Genomic DNA, 24,630 nt, shown 5'->3' on the forward strand with positions numbered 1-24,630 from the left:
AATGCAAGCTCAGTTAACTCCTTAAGGCCAGTTGTCTCGATTCCCAGCAGATATGACATCGTTGCTAGTTTCTCAGGTCTTTTCACAGATGTCTTCACTCAGAAGAGTCTTTCCTTCATGTTTGAGACTCAGTTCAAGTTTGGACAATTGTTTTCAAGACAAATGCCTGCCGCTCACCGCTGCTGGATGAGGCACGTTTTCAGACAGGAACCACGTGGGATTACCAATACCAGGGGGGCTGTCTTCCTTCCTGCAACGATCAGCTCGTGCCCTTATCATCTGCAAAACACAAACAAACAAACATGCATTTCCCTTAATGCCACCACATATTTAAAAATATCCCCCAGGGATCCACTCATTTCTGTATCACATATGAAACAAACATTTCCAGGCAAATCACATTGTCAAAGTCATAATAAAAGCCTAATTCAGGGTGATGTGATAGTGGATATTAATAAGCCACAGATACAGAGAACTATAGATATATTTCTTCCTGGGTAAACAATGCACTCTCAAAGTCCATGTTCAGCAAATTTAATAGCTAGTCACATTGGGACAGTGGTAGCTCAGGAGTAGAATTCTCAGTCTCCAAGTGGGAGACCAAGGTTTAATGTCAGTCAATGGACCTATGTATAGATACCACCTTTCTGTCACTGGAGACTTGCAGACTACTCAGACCATTCCAGAATGTAGAGAAGGATTAAGTACTCCCAAACTCATTTTATGAAGCAAGTATAACTTGCCTTGATACCAAAGTCACATAAAGACACTTACTGCATGAACGTAGACAAAAATTCTCAACAAAGCTTAAGTCACCAGTATCTGTCATGTACAAATATAATACATTGTGAGCAAGTACTTCCTGAACCAACCAAGTGGGACTCAAGGTTGGTTGAACTTCAGAAAAGCAACCAATGTATCCTTTACAGAAACAATATAAAGGAAAATAACCACATGGTCATGGAAATAGATCCAGAGAAGATATGTAAAAGAATCAATATGTATTCCTATGAAATAGGAACAGATGAGAAATTCTTCAGTATAACTAAAGGCCTATGTATGGAACTAATAGTCAACATCATTCTCAATGAACTGAGACTGAAAGCATCCCCATCTCCTTTGCAAATGGAATCAGACAAGGACACCCTTTAGCACCACCCATATGTGACATGGAATTGAGGTTTCACTAGTGCAATGAGACCAGAAAGGGAAATAAAAGGCAGCCAAATCTCTGCACAAGATCAAAGACTATATAATCTTCAAACTGGATTACATGTCAACATCAAGAAGGCAAACATCCTCATCACTAGGTCCATGAGAGATGGAGAAAAATTGAAATTGTCAATGATTTCATCTTCCTGGGATACACAATCAACATCCTTGGCACCAGCGATCAAGAAATCAAAAGATGTTTAGTTGCATTGGAAGTCTGCAGTCAAGGTCCTCTCCAATGTACTGAGGAGCAATGATGTCAATTCAAAGACCTAGTTTCCCTGATTCAGGCCACAGTCTTTTCAATCTCTTGCTATACATCTGAAAGCTCGACAATGAATAAGGATGACAGAAGAATAGATGCCTTTGAGTTGTGGTGTTGGACAAGAGTACTGAATATTCCAAACTGACAAAAGAATAAATATGTATGTCTTGGAGATGACAAAACTTAATCTGACATACTTTTGGCATTTTTCTAGGAGAAGCTATTCCTTGGAAAGGGACATCATGCTCAGAAAGGAGGAAGGTCAGCAAAAGAGAGGCAGATCCTCAACTAGTTAGACTGACATAGTTACGGCAGCAATGAGCTCACGTGTATCAAAGATGAGGACAGCACAGGGTAAGACAGGGTCAGGTCTGTCGTTCACAGAGTCACTGAGTCTACTCGACAGTGCCTCACAACAATAACAGAAAAGATAAAAGCAAGCAAACAAAACCTATCAAACCGAAAAAAAAAATGTTAGCAAAAATGGGGGAAATTAGAACCTTTATTCATTGCTAATAGGAATGTAAAACAGTATAGCCTTTGTGCAAAACGAAGTAGCTATTTTTTAAAAAGTGCAAATCAAACAGTATATGACCCAGCAATTCCACTCCTAAATATAATAGACAATAGACTTGAAAGCAGAGACTCAAATAAGTATTTGTACACCAATACTCATTGTAGCATTCTTCAAAATATACCCCAAAGATCAAAGTATCCTGATTGTTCACGAACAGAAGAATGGCTAAAAAAATGTACACACATACTGTGGAACACTACTCAGCCAGTAAGAGGAATGAGCCTTGATGCCCACTACAGCATGAAAAGACTTCAGGACTTCAGACTGAGTGGGTGAAGTCAATCACAGAATAGACAAATATTGTATGACTTCACTTGCAGAAAAGGACAAGTGTAGGCATTCACTGAAGTCTGGTGGCCTAGTGGTAAGAGGCTGTGCTACCATCCCGGAAGCACACAGTTTGAGGTTGCCGTAGTCACTGTGTAAATCTATCTCTTTGAGGGTCTTCCTCTCCTTCGATCGTCCTCTCTCTCCCAGCATCGTACCTTTTCCCCAAGGACTGGTGTCTCCTGACAACATGCTCAAAATATGTGAGACAAAGTTCCACCATCCTGCCTCTAAGCAACAACCTGATAGTGTTTCCTCCAAGACAAACTTGGGTTTTTTCCCCCGGAAAGTCCCTGGGATATTGAACAACTCTTCTCCAATACCATAATTCAAAAGCATCAATTATTTCCTTCAATCTTCCTCACTGTCCAACTTTCAGATGCAGAGGAAGGAACAGAAGATGTCATGGCGTGCGTCAGGCACACCTTAGCCTTTAAACAGACATCCTTGCTCTTTAGCACTCCATAATGGTCCCCAGTAGCGAATATCCCCACTGTACCATGTCTTTCCTTGTTTTCTCTAGAAGAACAGTCATATAGCATTTGTCGTTTTGATTGACTTCCTTCACTCTGCATAATGTCTTCCACTTCCAGCTGTTATTAATTTGATTCTGTCAACACATTTGACTGGTTTCTTTGGCCTTTGGGATGTATACCTCCCTTGCTCTTTCATTTTGCAGTCCCTGTATAACCGTGATGTGAAGACCCTCTTTCATCTCTATCCTGCCATCAGTAGCTGTCCCACTGAGTTCTCATTGTTCATCCTCCACTAGCCCGTTACCTTATAGACAGAACCAACTCAAACCCGACCCTCCAGTGGGTTTTCAGAGGTTGTAGCTGGCGTGGGAGGAGATTGCCTGTTTTTCTCTCAGAAGGTTGCTGGTGGACTTGAACCGGTCGCTCTTAGGTTAGGAGGTCAACTCTCTATGAACTATGTATGGCACCACAGCTCGACTAGTAAAAGCCCAAACAAGCCGAGGTACTGCACAATTCTGTCCTCAAAGTTACCTTCCGTTTCTTGTTGGTAATCATCTGACGCTGGGATTTCTTCTGAAAGTGCCTCTTCGTTGTCTTTCACCATCAAGTCTCCATTTGCAAAGAGCATGTATAGTTTCTGGAACAAATCAGTCGTGGTCTCCAAGCCATGGCCATGGTCACTGCCTAGTACAAGCAAATGCTGCTCCTGGGACTCCAATGTGCTGTCGTCTGACTCGATTTCATAGACTTCAGGAAGAAGCCTGTGGTGACAGAGGAAAGAATGAGAAACATGCAATTCAAGTCCCTAACAGAATTAAATGTAAATACTGCCAGACAGATAACAGGAATGCACTTTTATGTATGTGACTGAAATAGTCCAAATGTAGTTTGTGGATGAAATTTTACTTGGGGAAAATGTCTTAATATTACGAAGGGAAATTAAGCATCTGTCTTAGTGTTTTACAACTCCAGGCCGATACTATTCACACTACTGAGTTTAATTGAGACTTAGCATGTCCAAAATCAAACCTGAAAACCTCTTCCCACCAATCTTCCATGGGGTCAATGGCGAGTGTGTTTGCTGCTCTCTCCAGACTGTTTCTCTGAGCCTCGCAGAGGCTGTGAAGATGGCTCAGGATAAGGCAAGTTCCCCTTCTCTTTTCAGAGGTCTGTGAGTCATCATTGACTTACAGCAGCTAATAACTACGGAAGCTGTTATGTTCCGTTTTCAGTATTGTGAGTTTCCCAACGGGCTGCCAAGAGAACAAGCAAATGTGCCCGGAGGAAGTGTAACCAGGGACCTCCTTAGCGGCAACGATGGTGAAACCTGGCCTCACATACTGTAGGCACGTGGAAAAGTACAACATACTTGAGAAGATGGAGGGTCAGCGAAAGAGAGGAAGACCCTTAACAAGACAGGTTGACCCAGTGGCTGTCACAGGGGGCTCAGGTCTATGAGGGATGGTGCGGATGGGGAGGGCAGAGACCAGATCCACGGTGCCTGGGGCCACTCCGTGTAGTAATGGACTTGACGGGGCCCAATAACAGCAATCCTGCTCAGTAACATCAGAGAGGTTAGGATTTAAGACTCGAACGATAATTACATCGGATCACTAATAACGGCTTACTTATTATTGTTGTTGTTGATGGCTGTCGAGTCGAGCACGACTCATAGTGAGCGACCCTATGAAAAAAGACCTGAAGCCTTTCTAGAACTATCGTTGCCTCTCAAAGTTCACAGTTTCCAGAGGCATGTTGTTTAGTTATTAGGAATAATAATAATAATAATAATATGCCTTATGGAAGAAACAAAACTGAGAACACAAGGTTTCTTCCCCACATATTTTCTTTACTGTTACCCAGACCTGGTGCACCGTTGTTACACACACACGTGCCTGTGCACAAACACACTTGCACACACTGAAAACTAAAATCCCCTTAACTTCCAATTCTTTTCATAAAGGCTGTTTCCAGCGATAGCACTGTCCAATCTGTGAATCTCTCAACTCACAGCGCAGTGCTTTCTGCCGCGGTGTAGCCTGGACCAGGAGTGGTGATGTTCGTGCACTCGGGTCTCAGCTCAGCGGGGGGGTATTGGTTGATGGCACCTTAGGAAAGAGGAAGCGGGTTAGTCTACATTGACCCTACCACTCTCTGACTATTATCCAATCAGGTCATCTTTTCTTTTTCTGGGGTTGGAGGTATTTTAAAAGAAAACAAATTTTGTTAGGGGCTTTATAAGGTAGGAATCGTCTGATGTTAAAAGATCTCATGGAAAAGTCAATGACATATAGTAATGATTTCGTCAAAAGTGCCTATTTTCTGTATGTGATTTAATTCAGAGACAGTGCCTAATCTCTCCTCTGAGCTGTTTCTATCTTTCTCTCTGAAAGGAGGGTTCTTCCAGGAGACTATTAGTGAGGGAACCGTGTGCTCTATTTATCGTGGACCTGGAAGAAGACTCCAATTTTTGACAAGTAAAGAGTCTGACACTGACGATAACACCTGGATTCCAAGATTCCTGAGGGCTATGTGGCCCCGGGGCATTCTGGGGTTGAGTCCCTTATAAAATGAGAGGAGCTTAGCCAACTAATTTTTCCGTGAGATCTCCGCCTTGTCCCTAGATCACGGGTGTAGGCCAGGACTTATTAGACACAGTAAATGCTTCGGTTTGCCATATACCTGTCCCCTAAAATGAACCCCTCTCCAAGCCCCTCTGAATAAAGACAACCTCAAAGCCCCTACTACCTAGTGATATCTGAGCCTAGTGGCTGGATCTGAGGCTGTAGAAGAGATCTGAGCCCACAGCTCATAAGAATTCAAGTCAGAGTCAAAGTTAATTTACAATGACAAGATCAAATGGAATTCCTTGGAGCAATTTGAGAGCGGTGGTAATGGGATATCCTTCATTACAGTCATACACCTTGTTAGGGCTTCACTAACTGAGCACAACGTAACGTGTAAGAGCACAGCTCGGCCATTAGGATGAGCCAATGATTGACGGGGGGACTTTGAGCAATTTATCATTTCTGAGCCTCAGTTTTATCATCTATGAGAAGGGGATACTAACACTTTCTTTTGAGTACTATACTGAGCATTAAGTAATATAACCCATGTAAAAAGTTTTATCTCAGTCCCTGGCACATAGTAAAAAACAGTCATAGACAACGATTAGTTTGCGAAATTTGCTCATATGGAGATTTCCTAGCAAAAAGCTTTGGATTAATTAGACCTGACTTGTTATCTTTGGGGTTTTCACTACTTCCGGCCCCTGTCTTTAAACTTCACCACTCTTAACTGAAATGAGGCTAAATAGAGTAAGTGGTTATACATAGAGACGTTCAGTCTAGTGTGAGAGCCACAGAAATGAAAATCTGAATGACTTACGTCTGATCAAGTGGACAAATGCCTTGACAAACTTGATGAGGTAGTCCAGATTGGGCTTATGGATTCGGCCCAGCTGGACTAGGTGATGATCCAAGGGCTGGCTGGCTAACTCTTCTAACTCCTTCTCATTGTGTAGAGGACCAAAGGAGAACACAAATATGGCGTAGCCTTGACATTTGGCTCTCAGAGATACTTTCCTTAAGACTTTTTTGTCCAAAGGGTTGGTTTCACCAGCAGAGATTATAAAGAGAACTTTGTTTTTCCGCCCATTGGGGACTCCTTCAAAGACATTGTCAAGAGTCCATTGGAGAGCGTGGCCAGTAAAAACATCTCCATTGAGCCGTTGAAGAGAGTCATGGAGATGATCTTTCATTTGATGTAAATTGCTGTAAGTAACCAAGTCAAATTCCAGGTAGACTGGGCATTGTTCAGTGTCGGGCAGGTAGCCGAGGGGAGAGTAGCTTAAGACCGCCACTCGGTCTCCTAACAGGGAGGTCAGAGGATCTGGGGCAATATGAAGGTAATCAAGCACCGAGGCGATGAAATCTTTCACTTCCTTAAACTCCTCCTGTCCTACTCTGTGGGAAGCGTCTATGAGGAAAGCCACGTCCATGTAATAGTCTTGAAGACTAACATTTCCAAGTTCATGCATAGGACCTAGTCCTTCTTTTCTGTCATGATGTCCATGTCCTGCAAGAATAACTCGAGTTACTTATTTTGGTAGAAGGGTCAACTCCAAATTCTGCCTCGAGAGTGGCAGACACACAGCAGAGTATTACCAGACCGCTTCCCCTACACATCATGAACCAAGCACAGTGTTCGTTCTCTGATGTGTTTTCTTTACCGCTAAGCTGGTCCAGCGGTAAGGAGTTGTACTGTCAAGACAAAGGCACACGGTTTGAATCTACCAGCTGTTCCAAAGGAGAAAGAGGAGTCATCTCCTCCCATGTGATTCACGGCTTCTGAACACCCATCACAGGGTCAACTACGGATCGGTCTGACTTGATGGTACACAACCAACAGCCAAAATCTCTAAGTAAGACACCTGGAGCCTGATGTCACATGGCAGGGGGAATCCTATTAAAGTTATATCTTACATCTTTGTCAAAGGATTTATTATTCAACTATTTTCCATAGGCAAGATCAAAAACATATGGCCATTTTGAATGTATCCAAAGTGGTTACAAAAATTGGTGTATGTATTTGCATACCAATCCATTATATATATTAACTCCAGTATAAAAATTTATATGTCAGAATCACATTTACTGATGGCACAAACAGATACACCTTTATACACGCATCCAGGATAAGACCTATGCACTGAAGTGGCCTAGTGGTAAGAAATTGTGCTGCAGTCTTAAAGGCACGTGGTTCAAATCCACCAGCTACTCCATAGGAGAAGGATGGGCAGCCTCCTCCTGTGTGACTAACGGCTTCAGAAAACCCACTGGAGGGTCAGCTATGAGTCAGTTCAGATGCTCCAGTACTAAACAACAACAACATCAGTGCCAGAACTACCACTCACGTGACACGTTGCCATTCTGCGGTCTGCGTGTTGTTATAATGTTGGCAGCTATGTAGTTGGTATCGCAAGAACCAGCAAGGCCATCTGCTCCGCACAGGGTCCAGCAGAGCGTTCAGACTAAGATCAACTCGGAAGCAGGACTGGCCACTCATTTCTGAGGTAACGAGTCCCAGAAAACTCCCTGGGGAGCAGCAGCACGTCATCCCCTGTGGTGTTGAAAGACAAACTCTCCGGGGTGAGGCCCTCAAAGCATGACTGGGGAGGAACTGAGTCCTCTCACAAGTGACCGTCTGAGTGAGATACTGACATAGGAGGGATCAAAGAAGACGGAAGGAATGCACAGACGTCACTCTTCCAAAAGTAACATCTCAGGTGTTCAACATCTCAGGAAGCAGCATAGGATCAAGAACCAACGGTACTCAAAGTAGGACTTCAAGCTGCACTGAAAACATTCATTTAAAAAAAAAAAAAGACCCAAGGAAGTGACAGAATACTAGCGGCAGTGTTTCAACAGAGAGCTGCAGCCCTGAACACACTCACTCGTCTACACCAAGCGATTCAGAGTATCTGGCGAATTTACCGGAAATTATCGATATTTGTTGTTGTTGTTGTTATGTGCCGTCGAGTCGCTTGCGAGTCATAGCAACCCTATGTACAATAGCCCTAAACTCTGTCCTGTGCCAATCTCATCGTCTCCGATACACCCATCCCTATTACCCCAGTCACCGAATATTGTTTTGTGCCCGTTTAAAAAAAGTGATGCAAAAGAATATGCAAATTATTTAAAAATATCATTAATAACGAACACTAGTAAAATCTTGCTGAAACTCATGTAAAAATGGCTGACACAAGTATATTGACAGTGACCTGCTAGTAATTCAACTGGATCCCCAAAAAGCTGTGGAATGAGGGCTGTCACTGTTGATGTCAGCTGGATCTTTGCTGAAAGCAGAAAATATCACAAAGATATTTATGTGTATCTTATGGGCTATACTAAGACATTTGACTGTATGGATCCCATTAAATTAGAGAAAATATTTTTTTAAAAAAACCAGAAATTCCAGATAACTTCATTGTACTCATACAGAACCTTTCCATAGACCGAGAAATAATCATTCATACAGAAAAGGGAGATACCTCATCAGAAAAATCAGAAAATGTGTGTATTAGGGTTTCTTTTCTCTAGAACTACTTAATCTGCATGCTAAATAAATATTCTAACAAACCAAAGAAGAACGTGGCACCGGGATTAGAAAAAGATTCACCAACAACCTGTGACACGCAGATGCCACAACATTGCTTGCAGAAAATGAAGACGACTTGATGCATTTATTGAAGAAACTAACAACCCTTAATCTTCCAAATGGATTACCCTTCAACAAAAAGAGAACAAACTGGACCAATAGGCAATATCATGGAAAATAGAGACAAGACTGAGGTTGTAAAGGATTTCATTTTACATAGAACTATAATTAACATTGATGAAACGACAATGAAGAAATCAAAGAAAAATCGCATTGGGAAATCTATTCCTCAGAACCCTTTTAAAGTGTAGAGAGCAAGGGTGCCAACTTGAAGACTGAATTGCATCTGACCTAAGTCGTAATATTTTTCATTTGCTTCAGATGCATGTGAAAGTTGGACGATGAATGAGGAACATCAAGTAACTGATGCCTTTGAATTGTAATGTGGCAAAAAATATTGAATATACCATGTACTGCCAAAAGAACAAACAAATCTGTCTTGGAAGAAGTGTGGCAGAGAGTTTCTGAGAAGCTTCATCTCACATACTTGGGCAAGTTATCAGGAGTCAATCACTGGAGAAGGACATCATGCTTGAAAACAGAGGAAGAAAGAGAGTCAGCGAAAAGGCGGCAGACCTTAGTGAGATGATGGACATGGTGACGGCAGCAATGGGTGTAAACCAGGCAGGGCGGAGATTATGAAGCTGGTTCAGGTGGGAAGTGTTTCAATGCGTTGTACGTAGGGTTGCTGGGATTACAGCTGACTACCAGTCACCACAACATTCATTTCAGAAAGCTGTAAAGGGATAAGGGAGCTGTGGTGGCCTAAATGGTAAGGAATTGTACTACAACCCAAAGGCACATGGTTCTAATCCACCAACTGATCTGTGGGAGGAAAACGAACACATTCCTCTCATGTGATTTACAGCCACTGACAACCTGCTGGAGGATCAACTGTGGTCCATTCTGACTTGATAGCCCATAACGACAACCTCTTCAGGTGTAGGCCGCTCTGTAGGTGTTAGCCTAGCACAATGACTCTCAAATCTCTGTGCGCTTTAGGGTTAAGGTACGGGGCTAGAAAAAGTATTCACAGAGCACTTTCTGTGAAGGGATTTTGGAGGCAAGTTCTGATTATGTACATTTCTAGCTTTATGCTTCGACTTTGGACTCTAATCTCTTGTAAAAGATTTCACTGTGGGCCTTTAGAACAGGGAGTTCTAATGGCAAAAAACAAACAAACAAACAAAACCCCAACCCCATATAATTATATTATCAAATTGCTTATATAACAATGAAAGAATTTTTCTTTTACTTTTCAAAGAGAACAATGAACTGGAGGGGAGGGGTGGGCAGGAAGAAAAGTGTAACTATGAATGCATGGAAATCCAAAATATCTGTAAATTTTTATTAAAATTAATAATAATAAAATAATAATTTTTTTAAAAAAAAAACCCCACAAGTGTGAAAACTCAAGTCTTCCCCGAAACTCCTCTTCCTTTGGCAGGCTGGGCAGACCCTACCACTCAGCCTCCAGGGCTCCCACAAGAGAAGAGAGGAAAACAGGCACTTCGTGGAGCAAGATGTTTGACACTCATGTTGTGGGTCTTACGTGCCTTCGAGTGGGAACTGAGCCTCCAGCAGTTGTCAGAGGTTGCAAGTCACCTGTGAGGAGACTGTCGATCTTCCTCAGGTGGATTCAAACCACTTGTTTTGGCATTGGCGCTGCAACTCTCCACCACTAGGTCACCAGAGCTCACTTGACACTCCAGGAACGTAAAACTCTAGCTTTGTGATCCTCTTGGTAGAATGTTCAAGTTCATGAGGACTGGGTTTAAACTGTCCCCTAGAGGCAGGACTTAGAGGAGCAATGTGAAGTCATGGCTGGTTGCCTCCACGAGCAACTGCCTCTCCTCCCGTGACTCCAGAAGGACTGCTTGGTTCCTGGGATTTCCAATCCCAGATTCTATAGAAGACTCTTGATGAAAAGTGGAGAAATGCAAAACTGAATTCAAATTTCTGCATGGAATTCAGACTCCCTGCAATGCTTGAGACTGGGTGAGCCCTGAAAACTATCATCCTAACATAATCTTAAACCTTAAACCTATTTGTCAAAGTCTCCTTTGACACAAAAGAGTTTATTTTCATTCACAAAGTTGATCTTCCTTGAGCATTGGTGCTCTGTTAAAGAATCATCTACATGTGATCAAATTGACCAGGACAATTCCAAAGGTTGGCTGGGAAGCTTAAGGGCCGTGGGTTTAAGTTAATGTGGAAAAGAATAATAAGAATTGTGGAAGGACTTAAGAATCAAACCAATGTCACGGAATGTTACATGTTAAAATAGTGAAAATAGCATATTTTTGGCTGTACACAAAAGCACAATTTTTCCTGAAGGTAGTATATAATGGACTTTAACCTTTAAACACCAGAGCCAAAAACATTCCTATAGTTTCCCGTCTTGGTATTAGGAACTTAATCTAATTGATGAATTTACAATCCTGATGTACACTTAACCTTCACCTACTTTGCTTTCAATCTCTCTCTGGTCCATGGTCCTGTGCAACTCCTCTAATAAATGCCAATTAGCCTACTTCATTTAAACATAAGGAACACTATTTCTAGACAGTCTGGTAGAAGGAGAAAGATTGACTAGGCAAGTCAATATAATATTTTTTTCACATTTGCCCACATATGAAAGATCCCTGTTTTTTCCAGTTTTCTCATTAAAAACAAGACAAATCTTGATCCCTTTCCAAAGTATCCAGCAGGAAAATGTTCTAAAGAGGTTAATTTCATTGACAAATCTCTAAAAGTCGATTATTTTTGTATCCTGGTAGTACAATGGTTCAGTGTTTGAATGTTAACTGAAATGTTGGCATGTTCTGACCCCCCAGCTGGTCTACAGCAGAGAGTCGTGGTCATCTACTTCTGGGAAGGTTCCAGCCTTGGGAGCCCTGTGGGGCAGGTGTGTTGTGTCCAGCTATGAGTTGGACTCAACTCAGTGGCAACAGGGCTTACCAACTAAATGCTGGTGAGTGTGCCTTTAAAATCCTAAAATTTATTGAAACATAAGAATGAGTGATTATTCTACTTTGAATCTAAATCCATCTTACTTAGTGAGACTGGGCTTTGGAAAGTATTTTCCTTCAAGTAAACCTGGCAGATGTACTGATAAAATAGACCCATAACTCACAGAGATGATGTGCACTTTATGGCGATGTCACTGAGCCCAATTTCCATCTCCGACTGTGAAAGAATTCCCTTAGTAGAGTGGAGGAGGGAGAGCTGCCTTCCGTTATTATGGATGTGATTTGAGAGGAGGGTCAAGGGATCCAGCACGATTTCCAGGGAAGGGCCCCCAGATAACAGTGGAACTTTGGCTAAGGACTGAAATCACAGCACCAAGCGTGCTGGAGTGACTTCCCTGTAGAGAGAAGTGGGGGCAGAGAGGACATTGAGGCAGGAAGAAGTGAACAGACGGGAGCCGTTTGGACCGAGATTAAATATGCTGTACAGCAGCTGTGTTCCTTTTCAGAGATTTGTGGGACATTTCAAGATAAGCGTGACTGACCAGTCATCTTGCGTTAGGGGTCAAATGAACTGTGTACTCACAGCAGGTAAACTACATATACAACAGATGCTACTTTACATGTAGGTTTCTGTCCATAAAATTGTAGAAGACATTTTCCAAGTTCACCATTTCCAGAATGACTTCCCAGGAGACTGGCAAAGCCTTTTTGTTCACTTTTCCACCTCTCGACGTTTAACCGAGTGCCTGCTTTGTTTCGGCGTTGGCCTCTGTACTGAGCACGTCTTCTCTTGCTCAGCCTTCACTGTAGCACCACTGTTGGAAGGTGCCTCCATGGCCCATGATTCAGTATGACTTTATAACAGATGGGCACCTTGCCCTGGCCTTACCCACCCCCACGGTGCACTGAAGGCTGAAGACCGAAGACCGAAGACCAGGTTAAGTTGTGGGACACCATCAAGGTCATTGCCCATGGAGAAAGCAAGCTCTCATTGCAAAGACAGGAGACGACCAAACTGGATGTCTGAAGAGATTCTGGAGAAAAATTGCACAAGAATATAGAACAAAGGGAGGCAGGGCTTATGTTAAAGAGCTCTGCAGATGATTGCAAAGGCAGATCTGGAAGACAGAGCAGAGAGTAGAACAAAATATGCAGAGGTGGAGTTAGACAACAAACAACAACAATGATAAACACTAAAGTTTAACACGTGGTTGTTCCATGTCGTCACCTGCGACTCACAGCAACTCCATCTACAACCGCTCTGAACCCTGCTCTATCTTGAGCCAATTTCATTGTGTCTGACGCACCTACCCCCTAAGCGTTCATGAGAGACATGGCCAAATATATTAGTTCATGTGAAAAAAACCTTATGAGAATATGTAGGAAAATCAGAACGAAGCATGAAACAATATGGAAAATATGATTACATGAAATTACATGAGAAGCAAGATACACAATTGACTCAAACAATGTAAGTTTAGATTCTACTGGAAGAGAGAACTAGAATCAGCTCTGTTTCCTAAAGGATTTGATTTAGGTGCTCTTTGTATTTAAATACTATATGATATGGTAGTCATTTTATAAATCTTAATAATTTTGAAAAATCTTAATCATTATCAGAATCCTGGAAATTCAGTGAGAAAATGATGGACGGGGGAAGGTCTTGTCCAGAGTCCCTCAGGCATATGGACAGTTTGACCCGACTTGGACTTTTCTGTTGTGGGGGGCTGTCCTGTACTTGGGAGAACGTTTGCTCACAAGATTCCAGCTCTAACACACAAACAATCCCTCTAGGGCACGAAATGTCCCTTCAGGCCCCACTGAGTTTGTGATTCTGAATCCCTTTCTGGCTCTAAGACCCTTTGATTGATTCAAAGTCAGGAGAGTAAACTGTATTTTTTTAAAGCTGATTTGGAGATCAAACTCAGATTACAGTTGAGGAGTGCGGGAGGCCTGCACAAATTTCCTTGACCACAGTTCCAGTCTAGTCTGAAGGAGGAAGTATTGTCTCTTAATGATGTGCATAAAAAAGAGTATCAACTTAAGTTTTCTCAAGGCCTGGAAATGCTTACAGCTGGTGTGAGTCCTGCACTAGGGTCAGGCTGGGATTTAGCATTCATAACAAATGCTCTCACCTCTTTCTAATCTTGAAAGTGAACTGCTGCCTCTCGTCTCATGCTGTCTCACCTTTCCTCCCTGACATTACAGTTCCCAGTCTCTGGTTTGCACAGGAATCTCAGGCCCAAGATACGTGGACACGTTGTGGTATATCTTTCTTGATGGTAATGAGATCTCCATTGTCTGTCACTGGGTCACCCCCACTTGGGGGTTCTACACGTCTTATTTTCAGGGTCCCACTCAAAGGTGCCATTGCCCTTAATTACATTATCGGCACGCTACGTGATCCACCTGTTTGTGTGCCGTCAAGCCGAGCCCATCCACAGCCGGTCGTCCAGCAGGTTCTCAGAGGCAGTAAACCACACTGGACGAGACTGCCCGTCCTCGTGGGGAGCAGCTGGCAGCTTTGAACCATGGGCCACTAGGACTGCAGCTCAGCTTCTTACCTTAGTGGGCCACAAACACCTCACATTTGTGTAGTCCTATGTGGTCCATTTCCATGGCTTAGGAAAGTATGTGGGCTGAGTCAGAGCTGAGAAAGGTGGAGGGTCCGAGAAAAAGAAGACCCTCGACAAGAAGGACGGACACAGTGACTGTGGTAACAACACCAGAGGACGACACAGGATGGGCGAGGCTCGTGCCTGCTGTTCATAGAGATGTTGTGAGTTGTCTTCAACTTGAAGGCACTTAACAACAACAACAACTTAGACATGTGATGAGAGCTAAAAGATAAGGGCAGAAAAGTCAGATTCGATCATTTACTATCCTGCAGATGGGGCCAAATGTACACTTTGTTGTTGTTGTTATGTGTCGTCAAGTCTCTTGCAACTCACAGCGACCCTATGTACAACAGCCCTAAACCCTGCTCTGTCCTGTGCCAATCGCACTGCCTCTGACACTCCCATCCCGATTACCCCAGTCACTGAATCAATCCACCTCATAGAGGGGCTTCCCCTCCTGCACCGTGTCTCCACCCTTCCAAGCATGATGTCCCTCTCCAAGGACCAGTCCCTCCTTACAACACGTCCAAAGTATGTCAGACGAAGCCTCAATCCTTGCCTCCAAGGAGCAGCCTGGTTTAACCCTCTCTAGGATGAACCTGTTAGTTTTCTTAGCAGTCTGTAATACCTATGTGTATGAATCTCCCAAGCATTGTGTTAGACAAATGTTGGTTTGCTGGCTGGTCAGTGTTCTTTGATGGGTAAAGTAAAACTATACCCATGGTAAAAACAGTTGTGCCATTGGTTAAATTATGCTCCCCCAACATATGGATGTAATGACATACTGTGGAAACTATTTAGTTGTGAAATTATTAAGGGCTAATCTCATCACAGCCTGTTAGACGTAGAGGATGTTACCCTCGGGTGTTGCCCTGTAACATCTTTTATCTCACTGGAGATAGAAGCGAAGGAAACCTGGGAGAGGCAAACTCAGTTGCATCAAGAAAGAATCGCCAGGGGTGGGTGCAGCCCTTCAAACTCAGGTCTCTAGGAAAGAAAACACTTTGGTGCCAGGGAAGCCCAAGACACATGGAGACCTCCAAGGTCTGCAGACATGGAAGAAAACAAGGATCCTACCTAAAAGCTGACACAGAGAGAGGGCCTTTCCCTAGAGCGTGTATCCGCCTCAGCTGTGAGAGAATCTGTTTCTGTTGGTTAATGCCATCCACTTGCTGTATCTGTTAAAGCAGCACTACATGCACGATGAGGAACGCGGATGGAATAATCTGTGGAGAGCTGTGCTGAGAACCAATGACTGATTGTCTCCACTGGCTGGAACCCACCGGGGATACTGCAGGAGAAAGGTAGGCAGTCTCTTCCTTGACGATTTACAGGAGGGTAGCTAGGACTTGGAACTAATTCCACCGCCGTGAGCCTAGGCTGGGATTCGAGATAACCCAGCAGCCGGCGTGCTACCCTTTGGAAGTACTATCTCTCACCCCTCTGTTCCATGATGCTAGATATCCAACTACCTCCAGTCCCACTGACAGTATGAACCACATTTGGTAAATCAAGGCTAGAGTGGTGCTCAAACATCAGCCTACATCAGAAGAACCTTGATAGAAGCCAGGTTGTGGTTCCCAACACCGTTGTTGTCCTGGGATAGGTAGGGGGAATCTGCGTGTCTAATACACTTCAAGGCGATGCTGATGTTGTGGTCTGAGAGTTCAGAGAACCACTGAGAAGATGAATGTCAACTTGAGGGCATCTCAAGGTCCCCTACAGAGCTGATAAAATGGCGGGCGGCCTCTCTCTAAACATCGGTAAATCTGAAACAGTCCTTTTGTGCAGGGCTCAGGAATCTGTTTCCTAAGGACTTTCAGGTGTTGATGGTTGTTGCAGGGCTGTGCTATTGAATAGAGAAGGCCAGGCCTGGTGACAGACGGGAGGAGTCACATGGAAACCAGGTCAAGGAGAAAGGGCAGCGGGTGGGACGAGGGTCAGGGAAACAGGGAGGGCTTCATCCATTTCGTAAATAGTTAAGATTCTTGACTTTCCCCTGGGACTTTCAAGGACAGAAAGACCAGCCATCAGCCATAGAAATCACAAGACAAATGAGAAACATAAATACAACATATGGAGGTGCTTGAGAGAGTTATCAACTTTTTATTTGTGTAATACATCTGGAACTTATCAAAGCTCAGTGAGTGAATAAAACATCCCAGCCACAATTTACTCTCCAGAAGGACAGTACATTACACAGAAAGCTCGTAACGGTTCTCGGCAACTGGCTAGGGATGACCTAAAAAAAGAAAGAAAGGAACAGCACCAAGTGGCCTGAAAGCACCACAGGCCGGATGCTCAGGCTTGCTTTAGAGAATATGGACACATATATTCTGGGAGACTTTCCCTCCGTCCTGCCCTGGAACTCCCAGCACTCATCACATGCTTCCAGGAGATATGGGGTGGGGCGGATAACTGACAATTTACATTTTTTCCTGCTACAGACACGCACAATCATTTCTTCTGCCAAACAGGGCCTTATGCTGGCTGGGGGAATCATCTTGTTTCTCAGGCATTTGAAAAACCAAATGAAAAGTCTGTTTTACTACAGAACAATTGTTTAAAAATATGCTTTTTAAAGATGAATTTATCACACTTTGGACATGTTGCAAAATGTGACCAGTCCTTGGAGATAGACGTCATGCTTGGGAGGGTGGAGGGACAGTGCAGGAGGGGAAGACCCTCTATGAGGTGGATTGATTCAGTGACTGGGGTCATGGGGGTAGGTGTGTCAGAGACAGTGAGGTTGGCACAGAACAGAGCAGAGTTTAGGGCTGTTGTACAGAGGGTCTCTGAGTCGCAGGCGACTCAACGGCACATAACAGCAATATCCGGTCTTATCCATCTTTTCGTAGAGGGCTCAGATTTTGAATGAGTACATTTGGGAGTACATTTGTCACAAATGACAATGCTGCTATTCTAACACTGAGCCAAAGACCTTCTTGGTTGCTTTCTAAACTGTAGCAGAATAAAATCCTCTTCCTTCCTGGCAGCTGTGATTTCCATATCATGAAAATTAATATACCCAATGAACAGCATCCATTAAAAAGAACAAATGCTTCATTCTCAAAGTTCTGTCTCTATGACAATAAAAGAGTTTTAATATGTTCACTTGCATCTTATAAAGCTATGAAATGACACATCAACTTTTACCACATTGCCTCTTTTTATAACTACTACGACTTCTTTTTCAACTAGTAATTAACTTTTTAATCCTTAATTTAGTTTCCTATTAAGCAAAATTTTCACTTATAAAGTTGAAATATGTATGTGTTGGAGATATATGTGTTGAACACAAGAGAAATTATCAAAGGCAGGTGCTAAACCTGGACATTACAGCATGAACCTGGCACTACTCCGTTACACTACGATGTAATGCGTGAATGTTGGCATGCTGCCCAGGAAAGCATTTGGGAGACTCTCAATGCATTAATGGAATAGCCAAGTGGGCTGGTGAGTGTTTCAACCCCGTAAGTGGAAATACAGAGAAAATCCTGTAACTTACTCATTTGAAATCATTGAATTGTGACAAATTATCCTTGACTTTAAAATGAATAGGGTAAGTGGTAGGGAAATTTATTCTCTCTCTTCTCCAGACACTCCCAAAACCAAACATATCACTTCATGGAATCACAAACTCCAGGGCACTGAACAAGCCAACTTCTAAAAGTTTTGCTGACTTCAAATTCTTTTATTTTGGTTTGAGCCCCACTCGAGAATTTGTATTTTCATCCCAGATAGTTGTAATTTCAATCTTCATTTTAACAAGACTCTCAGCTGATTCTTACAGATCAGAAGGTGAGTTATACGTATATAAGAATCTTGTCAAACCCCAGTCTATGACTTCAAATTCTTTTATTTTGGTTTGAGCCCCACTTGAGAATTTGTATTTTCATCCCAGATAGTTGTAATTTCAATCTTCATTTTAACAAACTCCCAGCATTCTTACAGATCAGAAGTTAAGTTATACATACATAAGAATCTTGTCAAACCCCAGTCTATCTGGGGTGGAAATACAAATTCTCAGCCGGGGTCAACCCAGAATAAGACAGTGAGAGCCAGGTTGTTTTTTCTATTTCACTACAGCCTCTTTCTCTTTCACACTAACTTTCTAATTTGCATTTTCTAGAAAAGGCTTAAGTCTGTACAGACTCTCAGGAACATTTTTCAGTGTTTGTATCAGATTTACCTAGGGATCTTGTCACTATCTATTCATCAATTTCAATAAAAGCAGTAGTTACAGTTCTGTCTTCAATTTGGGGAGAAAAGTTTGATTTATATACCAACCTTAATGTATTTGATCATTTCCAAGTGTTAAAAAATGAGGATCTAGGTTATTGAAACATTTAAATCGGGACTTTTCATTTTCTTACCAGACATGAGACTTGCCATGTCTTCAGGACTCTGATTATTTTCATAATTATTTCTTAATTCCTGGGCTTTAACCACGTGGCTTGGAATATAAACCAAATGACCACTCCCATTGTCCAACACAAAAGCTGAGTCTCTCTTAACAGTTGACTCATCCCCAAAGAAGTAGTCCTCGTCTGAAGGTATCTCACGTAACTCGTCAGTAAATCTAGGGGGGCAAAGAAAGAGGGAAATTCTAGGTGAATCGAGAGATCTGTGGGGAGTACAAATAATATGTCCCAATAATTTGATAGAGTTGTTTAAAAATTTCTTTAAAATAATTGCATGATGTCTTAAAATTCAAAATTCATTGCAACCAAATAACTCCTTTAAGAAATTAACATTTTCTTAAGAAATGGTTGGAGACCTCATATTTATCAATTTGAAAAACTATAGTTACAGTAATCAAAACAGTCTGATCAATAACAAATTCATAGACTAACAAAATAGAATTGAGAGCAATCCCATATTCTAGCAGTGTGTCCAACAAGGTTCGGTGACTGTTACTCAAGTTGTCACTGGCCAGTTTTCTTAGAAGCAGATTGGCAAGTCCATCTTCCCTCGTCTGTTCTTAACCCAGAATTCTACTCGGGACCTATCTACCAAGTACTGGTAGCATAGCTTACAGCATCCCAGAAATGTGCAGGCCACCATAGTGTGACAAACTGACAGATGAAGAGAAGACTGAAATGACCAGGAACTGCAAGAAGAATGAGGAAATCTGTCTTGAAAGAAGCAGAGCCAAGATGCTTCTTAGAAGTACAGATGGTGAGACTTGATCTCGCGTATTTTAGACCTGTTCTCAGGAAGGACCAGTCCCTGGAGAAGGACGTGATGCCTGGCACGATTCCCAACAAGATCAGCTGACACAGTGACTGAGCAACGGCCCGCAACAGCAGCAGCTGTGAGGGTGATAGAGGGCGGGGGAGTGCTTTGTTCTGTTCCAGGAACACAGAATCACCGTGAGTTACAACCAACTTGACGGTACCAGCTGCTCCACAAAGAAAGATAGGCAGCCTCCTCTTGTGCGATTAACTAGCTGCTGAAGGGTCAGCTCTGACTCAAGGTCCATAACAACAACAATAACGACAGCAGCGTGAGCTCTGGGGCCTCAGTGGTGAGGAGGCATGTGCTTTGAATTCAGCGGGTGCTTTGTGGGAGGAAGATGGGTAATCTCCTTCTGTGCCATTTACTGCCTCTGGAAACGTACTGGAGGGTCAGCCGTGAGTCAGTTCCAGCTCATTGGTACATAATAGCAGCAAAATCCACTGCTGGTCGTGATGCAAAGTGGTGCAAAGAGTGTGAGAGAAAAAAATATGGTGATCCCTCAAAACGAATAAAAATAGAATTACCTTGATGCTCAGTGATTGTATTTTTAGGCCCCTTAAAAGTTGTAACACAGACATACTTATGTTCATTACAGCGTTATTCACAGTATTAAAAAGGCAGAAATAATCCCTGTGTCCCTCAGCAAATGAATGCATAAACAAACGTGGTATATACAAGAAATACTATCCAATCACAAGGGAAAATGCTAACACACCAATGAACCTCAAAGACATAATGATGGAGGAAATAAATCAGTCATAAAAGGACAAATGGATATAACTTCTATAAAATTACAAGGAAGAATAATTATGTAAAGACAAATGCTTATACATGGTTAAGAGGAGCAGGGTGGAAAGAGTTGAGGGTGAGGGGAAGCAAAACCACTCGCCGACAAGTCGTAGATTCCAGTCTGTAGTGAAGAGAACACCGGCGTCGACTAAGGGCGATAGTCACATAACCAGAGGAACACACCTACCTCTCCTAAGCTGTACACCAGGAAAATAAAGGAGGAAGGCATAGACTGGAAAAGAAAGTATATACAGTTTTACAACTACAGCAGCAACTAAAAATAAAAATCTACGTCTGTGGACACTACCTAAGCACAACTAATCACTGCCTGGGATTAGTTCTCTTTGTTCAAAAGTTTATGGTCATAGCTTCTTGGGTATTTTCAGACAATTGGAAGAACATCTCTGAAGTTTTTGCTCTATGTTTCAGTCCAGTCTATAGTTTCTGAGATCTTAAAAGCTTGCAAGTAGATATCTAAGAGCAACAATTGGTCTCTCTTTGCCTAGAACAGCTGAGCAAGAAGGAGTCCCGGATATCGGAGAAGGAAGTGGACTGCAGGGTTAGTTACGTTCATGAGCTACTGTCTCTTATCATCATGAGGTGAAGTAAAGTGGATGGCACGCAGCATACGTTACCGAATGCTCTGATCAAAGGCTCAACAAACAGATACTGATCAAAAGGAGGAAAAGGCTGCAACAGAATTTCAACTCATTGGAAAGCAGATAGCAGCTGGAGGCCGAGGTGAGATGAGGCTGAAATGTGGGCTCCAGCCTTTTGTAGGATTCCTGGTGGCACAGTGGGTGAAGCATTGGGCTGCTAATTGAGCAATCAGCAGTTAAAACCCCTTCACTGCTCCCTGCATAAAAATACGAAGCAGTGTGCCTCCACTAGTCCTGACAGCCTCTGAAGCCCACCGAGGGGTCGCTGTGGGTGGGATTTGACTCGGCGGCATGGCAGGCTTTGACTTTTGGTAGTCTGTGGTAGGGTCACTGGGGGTACAACTCGGCGAGCACACAGCTAGCTCTGGTGGCTTGATGGTGAGGAGTTGCATTGCCAATGCGAACGCAAGAGGTTTGAATCTACCAGTTGCCCCACAAGAGAAAGGTGAACAGTCTCTTCCCGCATGATTTGCTGCCTCTGCAAACTCACTGGAGGGCCCGCTATGAGTTGGTTCTGACTCAACAGCCAGTAATAACAAACGGGAAAAATGGTGGCTTGAACCCATCCAGAGACATCTTGGGAAAACCCCACTTGATTACTAGGTCAGGGGCGAGGCAAAGGCCATTGGAAAGACTATGGAACATAGTTTACATTGATGGACATGGGGTCTCCATGAGTCAGAAGGAACTGAAGGAGCAATTATTATTATTATGTTTTTAAGGGGATAAATATACACAGAAGAATGTCTGGGGAGAGAATCTAGTCCATGTATTTAGTGAATTGTCATAAAGCTTAAGAAAATGTTACAAAGACAACCAGTCAGAAAGCATGCTTGATAGGAAACGTCTAAAGAAAATGGTGAGTGTGAAGAGTCTTCACGTCAGAGACCTCAAGAGCTTCCTCGCCCTAATAATCTGCCACCTTCGCTTATCCAGGTGTCAGTCAATGAGCAGCCACTAGAAAATAGAAGCACTTTTCAACTCACCTGAGACGGCCAATCTGCCAATGCTCCCCTTCCGAGCGGAGGCGTCTGCAGGCGTCCTCCAGCGTTGGTGGTGGGTACTGATTGAATCCTCCTACAGAGAGAGCAGAGTCAGACTCCATGTGCAAGCAGGAAGCGGGTTTGCTCAGTAAACAGAATCCCAAGAGCAAGGCCCTGGATGCAGTGTCACCTGATATTTCAGGAAAATGTGGCTGACGTGAAAACAGCAAATGACAGCAATTTGACATAGCTTTCAAAACCTGACTTCGGCATGCTTTAGCAGCCAAAAGAATTTCCAAGGTCGCAAGATGAAACAGAATCCCCCAGAGTATTCCCCAAATGGTTAGAAACGATGCAGGAACGTGTGGTTGCAGGAGCTCAGACCAACATAATCAAAGGGGAAGTGTCCCCCACTTCTTTTTCGTTTTGGTGTGCAGACTTATGCTAAAGGACCAGCTCTACAAAAGACATTATTTTGTGCGTGTACAGCACTCAACACTGAGTTCACAGGACGAAAGAATCACAGAACGGTTTTGGGCTTGCAGTTCTCATGAGTATACCACCTTATTCCTTCCCACGTTTTCCCGATATTCCACAGCTTATGCACCATGTACAAGCCCCTCCCTTAAATGAGGCTTTTGACCACTGACCAACCAAGGACTTCAGAAAAACACTTGAGATAAATTCTGTAGTCTTCTAATTGTCATATTCTCTGAGGTTAGGTGAGTTTCTCCCTCTCCTTTTTCCTTTTTCTCTAAACAAGAGTGTCAGTTCTCATGAACTGTATCTAGGATCTGCTATTGGTGCACCACGGAGGCTGTTGTAGTTGTCACTGCTGCTGTCTATGCAGGAACGTCAGAAGTGCCAGCACCGCAGCTTGGAAAAGTGGGGTCAGCACGTTGGGAAAACAGCCAGATGGCGGGGTCGGGGAATCTTTTGATTTTTCTGAACCAGGGGCCTCCAGAAGGACGGCAGTAACTAGGATGGGATTGCGATGTTCTCCCATCGGGAGCAAAGTGAATTGTGTAGTTGCAAAGCCACACAAGAGTCCAGCCTCACCAACAGAGTTATTTCACAGGCATTGCAGTTGTTAAAACACTGGGCTGCCACACAAATGTTTATTGCTGCTTTGTTCACAATAGCAAAGAGATGGAAACAACCCATGTGCCCATCAACAAACAAATGGATAGAGAAGCTGTGGTATATTCACACAACGAAATACTATGCTGCATTGAAAAATAAGGAACTCATGAAATATTATACAAACTGGGTGACCCTGGAGGACTTTATGCTGAGTGAAATATCTCAGTCACAAAAGGACAAATACTGCATAATGCCACTGTTGTAAAACAGGACTGACCTTGGGGTTGGGGGAAAACAAAGAAAAGAGGGAATAAATAATGTACACTGCATTAAAACAGATGAGGGAAAGAACTGCTTAAAAGGAATATATGATTAGGTATTATTTGTATGACAACAGTCCAGAATAAGAGCTGCAGAGTAAAGTGGACTGGGTGGGGGTGGGGAATGAACTTTTTTTCAAAGAGAAAAGCAAACTGGGGCAGGGCGGGGGTGAGTAGGGAAGAAAATGTGCAACAATGAATGAATGAAAATTCAAGTTCTCTGTAAACTTTCATTAAAATCTCAATTTTTTTTAAAAAAGCAATAAAACACCCCAAAACACTAGGCTGCAAACCAAAAGGTTAGTGGTTCAAAGCCAGCAGGTACTCCATGGGGAAAAAGATGTGGCCATCTGTTTCAACAAAATTCACAAATCAGAAATCATACAGGGAATTCTACTTTATCCTATGGGGTTGCCATGATTCAGAGATGAGGTCTAGTCTTTAAACACTGCATCAACAGCCACCTGATGACACAAAGAACAATGTTGCATGAGGAGAAATGAAAAGAAGAGTGAGCCCTCATGATACTGTCGTGGTTGGGGTGGGGTACTTGAACACCATGACAACTGTTCGATTCTAACATCGTGGGAATGGTTTTGGCAAAATCTAGCCATAAACCTGTTCGATTCTCAGGAAGATCTGGTTCTGATCTGTGGGACCATCTACAGCAGAATTAATTGACCCCAGAAACTCTAGCATTTGTCTTCTTTTTTTTTTTTCTTCTTTTTTTTTTCTTTTTAAATTCACTTGTAAAGCTGTCTGGTCCAGGACTTTTTTTGGCTGGAAGTTGTTTTATTACCTTTTCAATTTCTTCTTTTGTTTTTTTTTTTTGTTTGTTTGTTTTATTATTTTTGTGTGCATGTACCGTCAAATCAGATCTGACTGGTAC

At 42.8% G+C, this 24,630-nt stretch overlaps 1 protein-coding gene across 1 annotated transcript in view; it reads right to left on the reverse strand.

The window, feature by feature from the left end:
- Nucleotides 1-259: 259 nt before the first annotated feature.
- Nucleotides 260-24,630, reverse strand: part of COL6A5 (collagen, type VI, alpha 5) — a 99,361-nt gene continuing 74,990 nt past the window's right edge. The window contains exons 35-40 of the mRNA XM_006883398.1: nt 22,342-22,432; nt 19,043-19,248; nt 6,245-6,934; nt 4,869-4,965; nt 3,389-3,618; nt 260-279 (exon numbers count right to left, since the gene is read on the reverse strand). Of these exons, the coding sequence (XP_006883460.1) occupies nt 260-279; nt 3,389-3,618; nt 4,869-4,965; nt 6,245-6,934; nt 19,043-19,248; nt 22,342-22,432 (1,334 nt within the window). The remainder of the gene's footprint in view (nt 280-3,388; nt 3,619-4,868; nt 4,966-6,244; nt 6,935-19,042; nt 19,249-22,341; nt 22,433-24,630) is intronic.

This window comes from Elephantulus edwardii, unplaced genomic scaffold (assembly GCF_000299155.1).
Source record: "Elephantulus edwardii isolate Elephantulus edwardi_28Jun2011 unplaced genomic scaffold, EleEdw1.0 scaffold00027, whole genome shotgun sequence".
Lineage (NCBI taxonomy): Eukaryota > Metazoa > Chordata > Mammalia > Macroscelidea > Macroscelididae > Elephantulus > Elephantulus edwardii.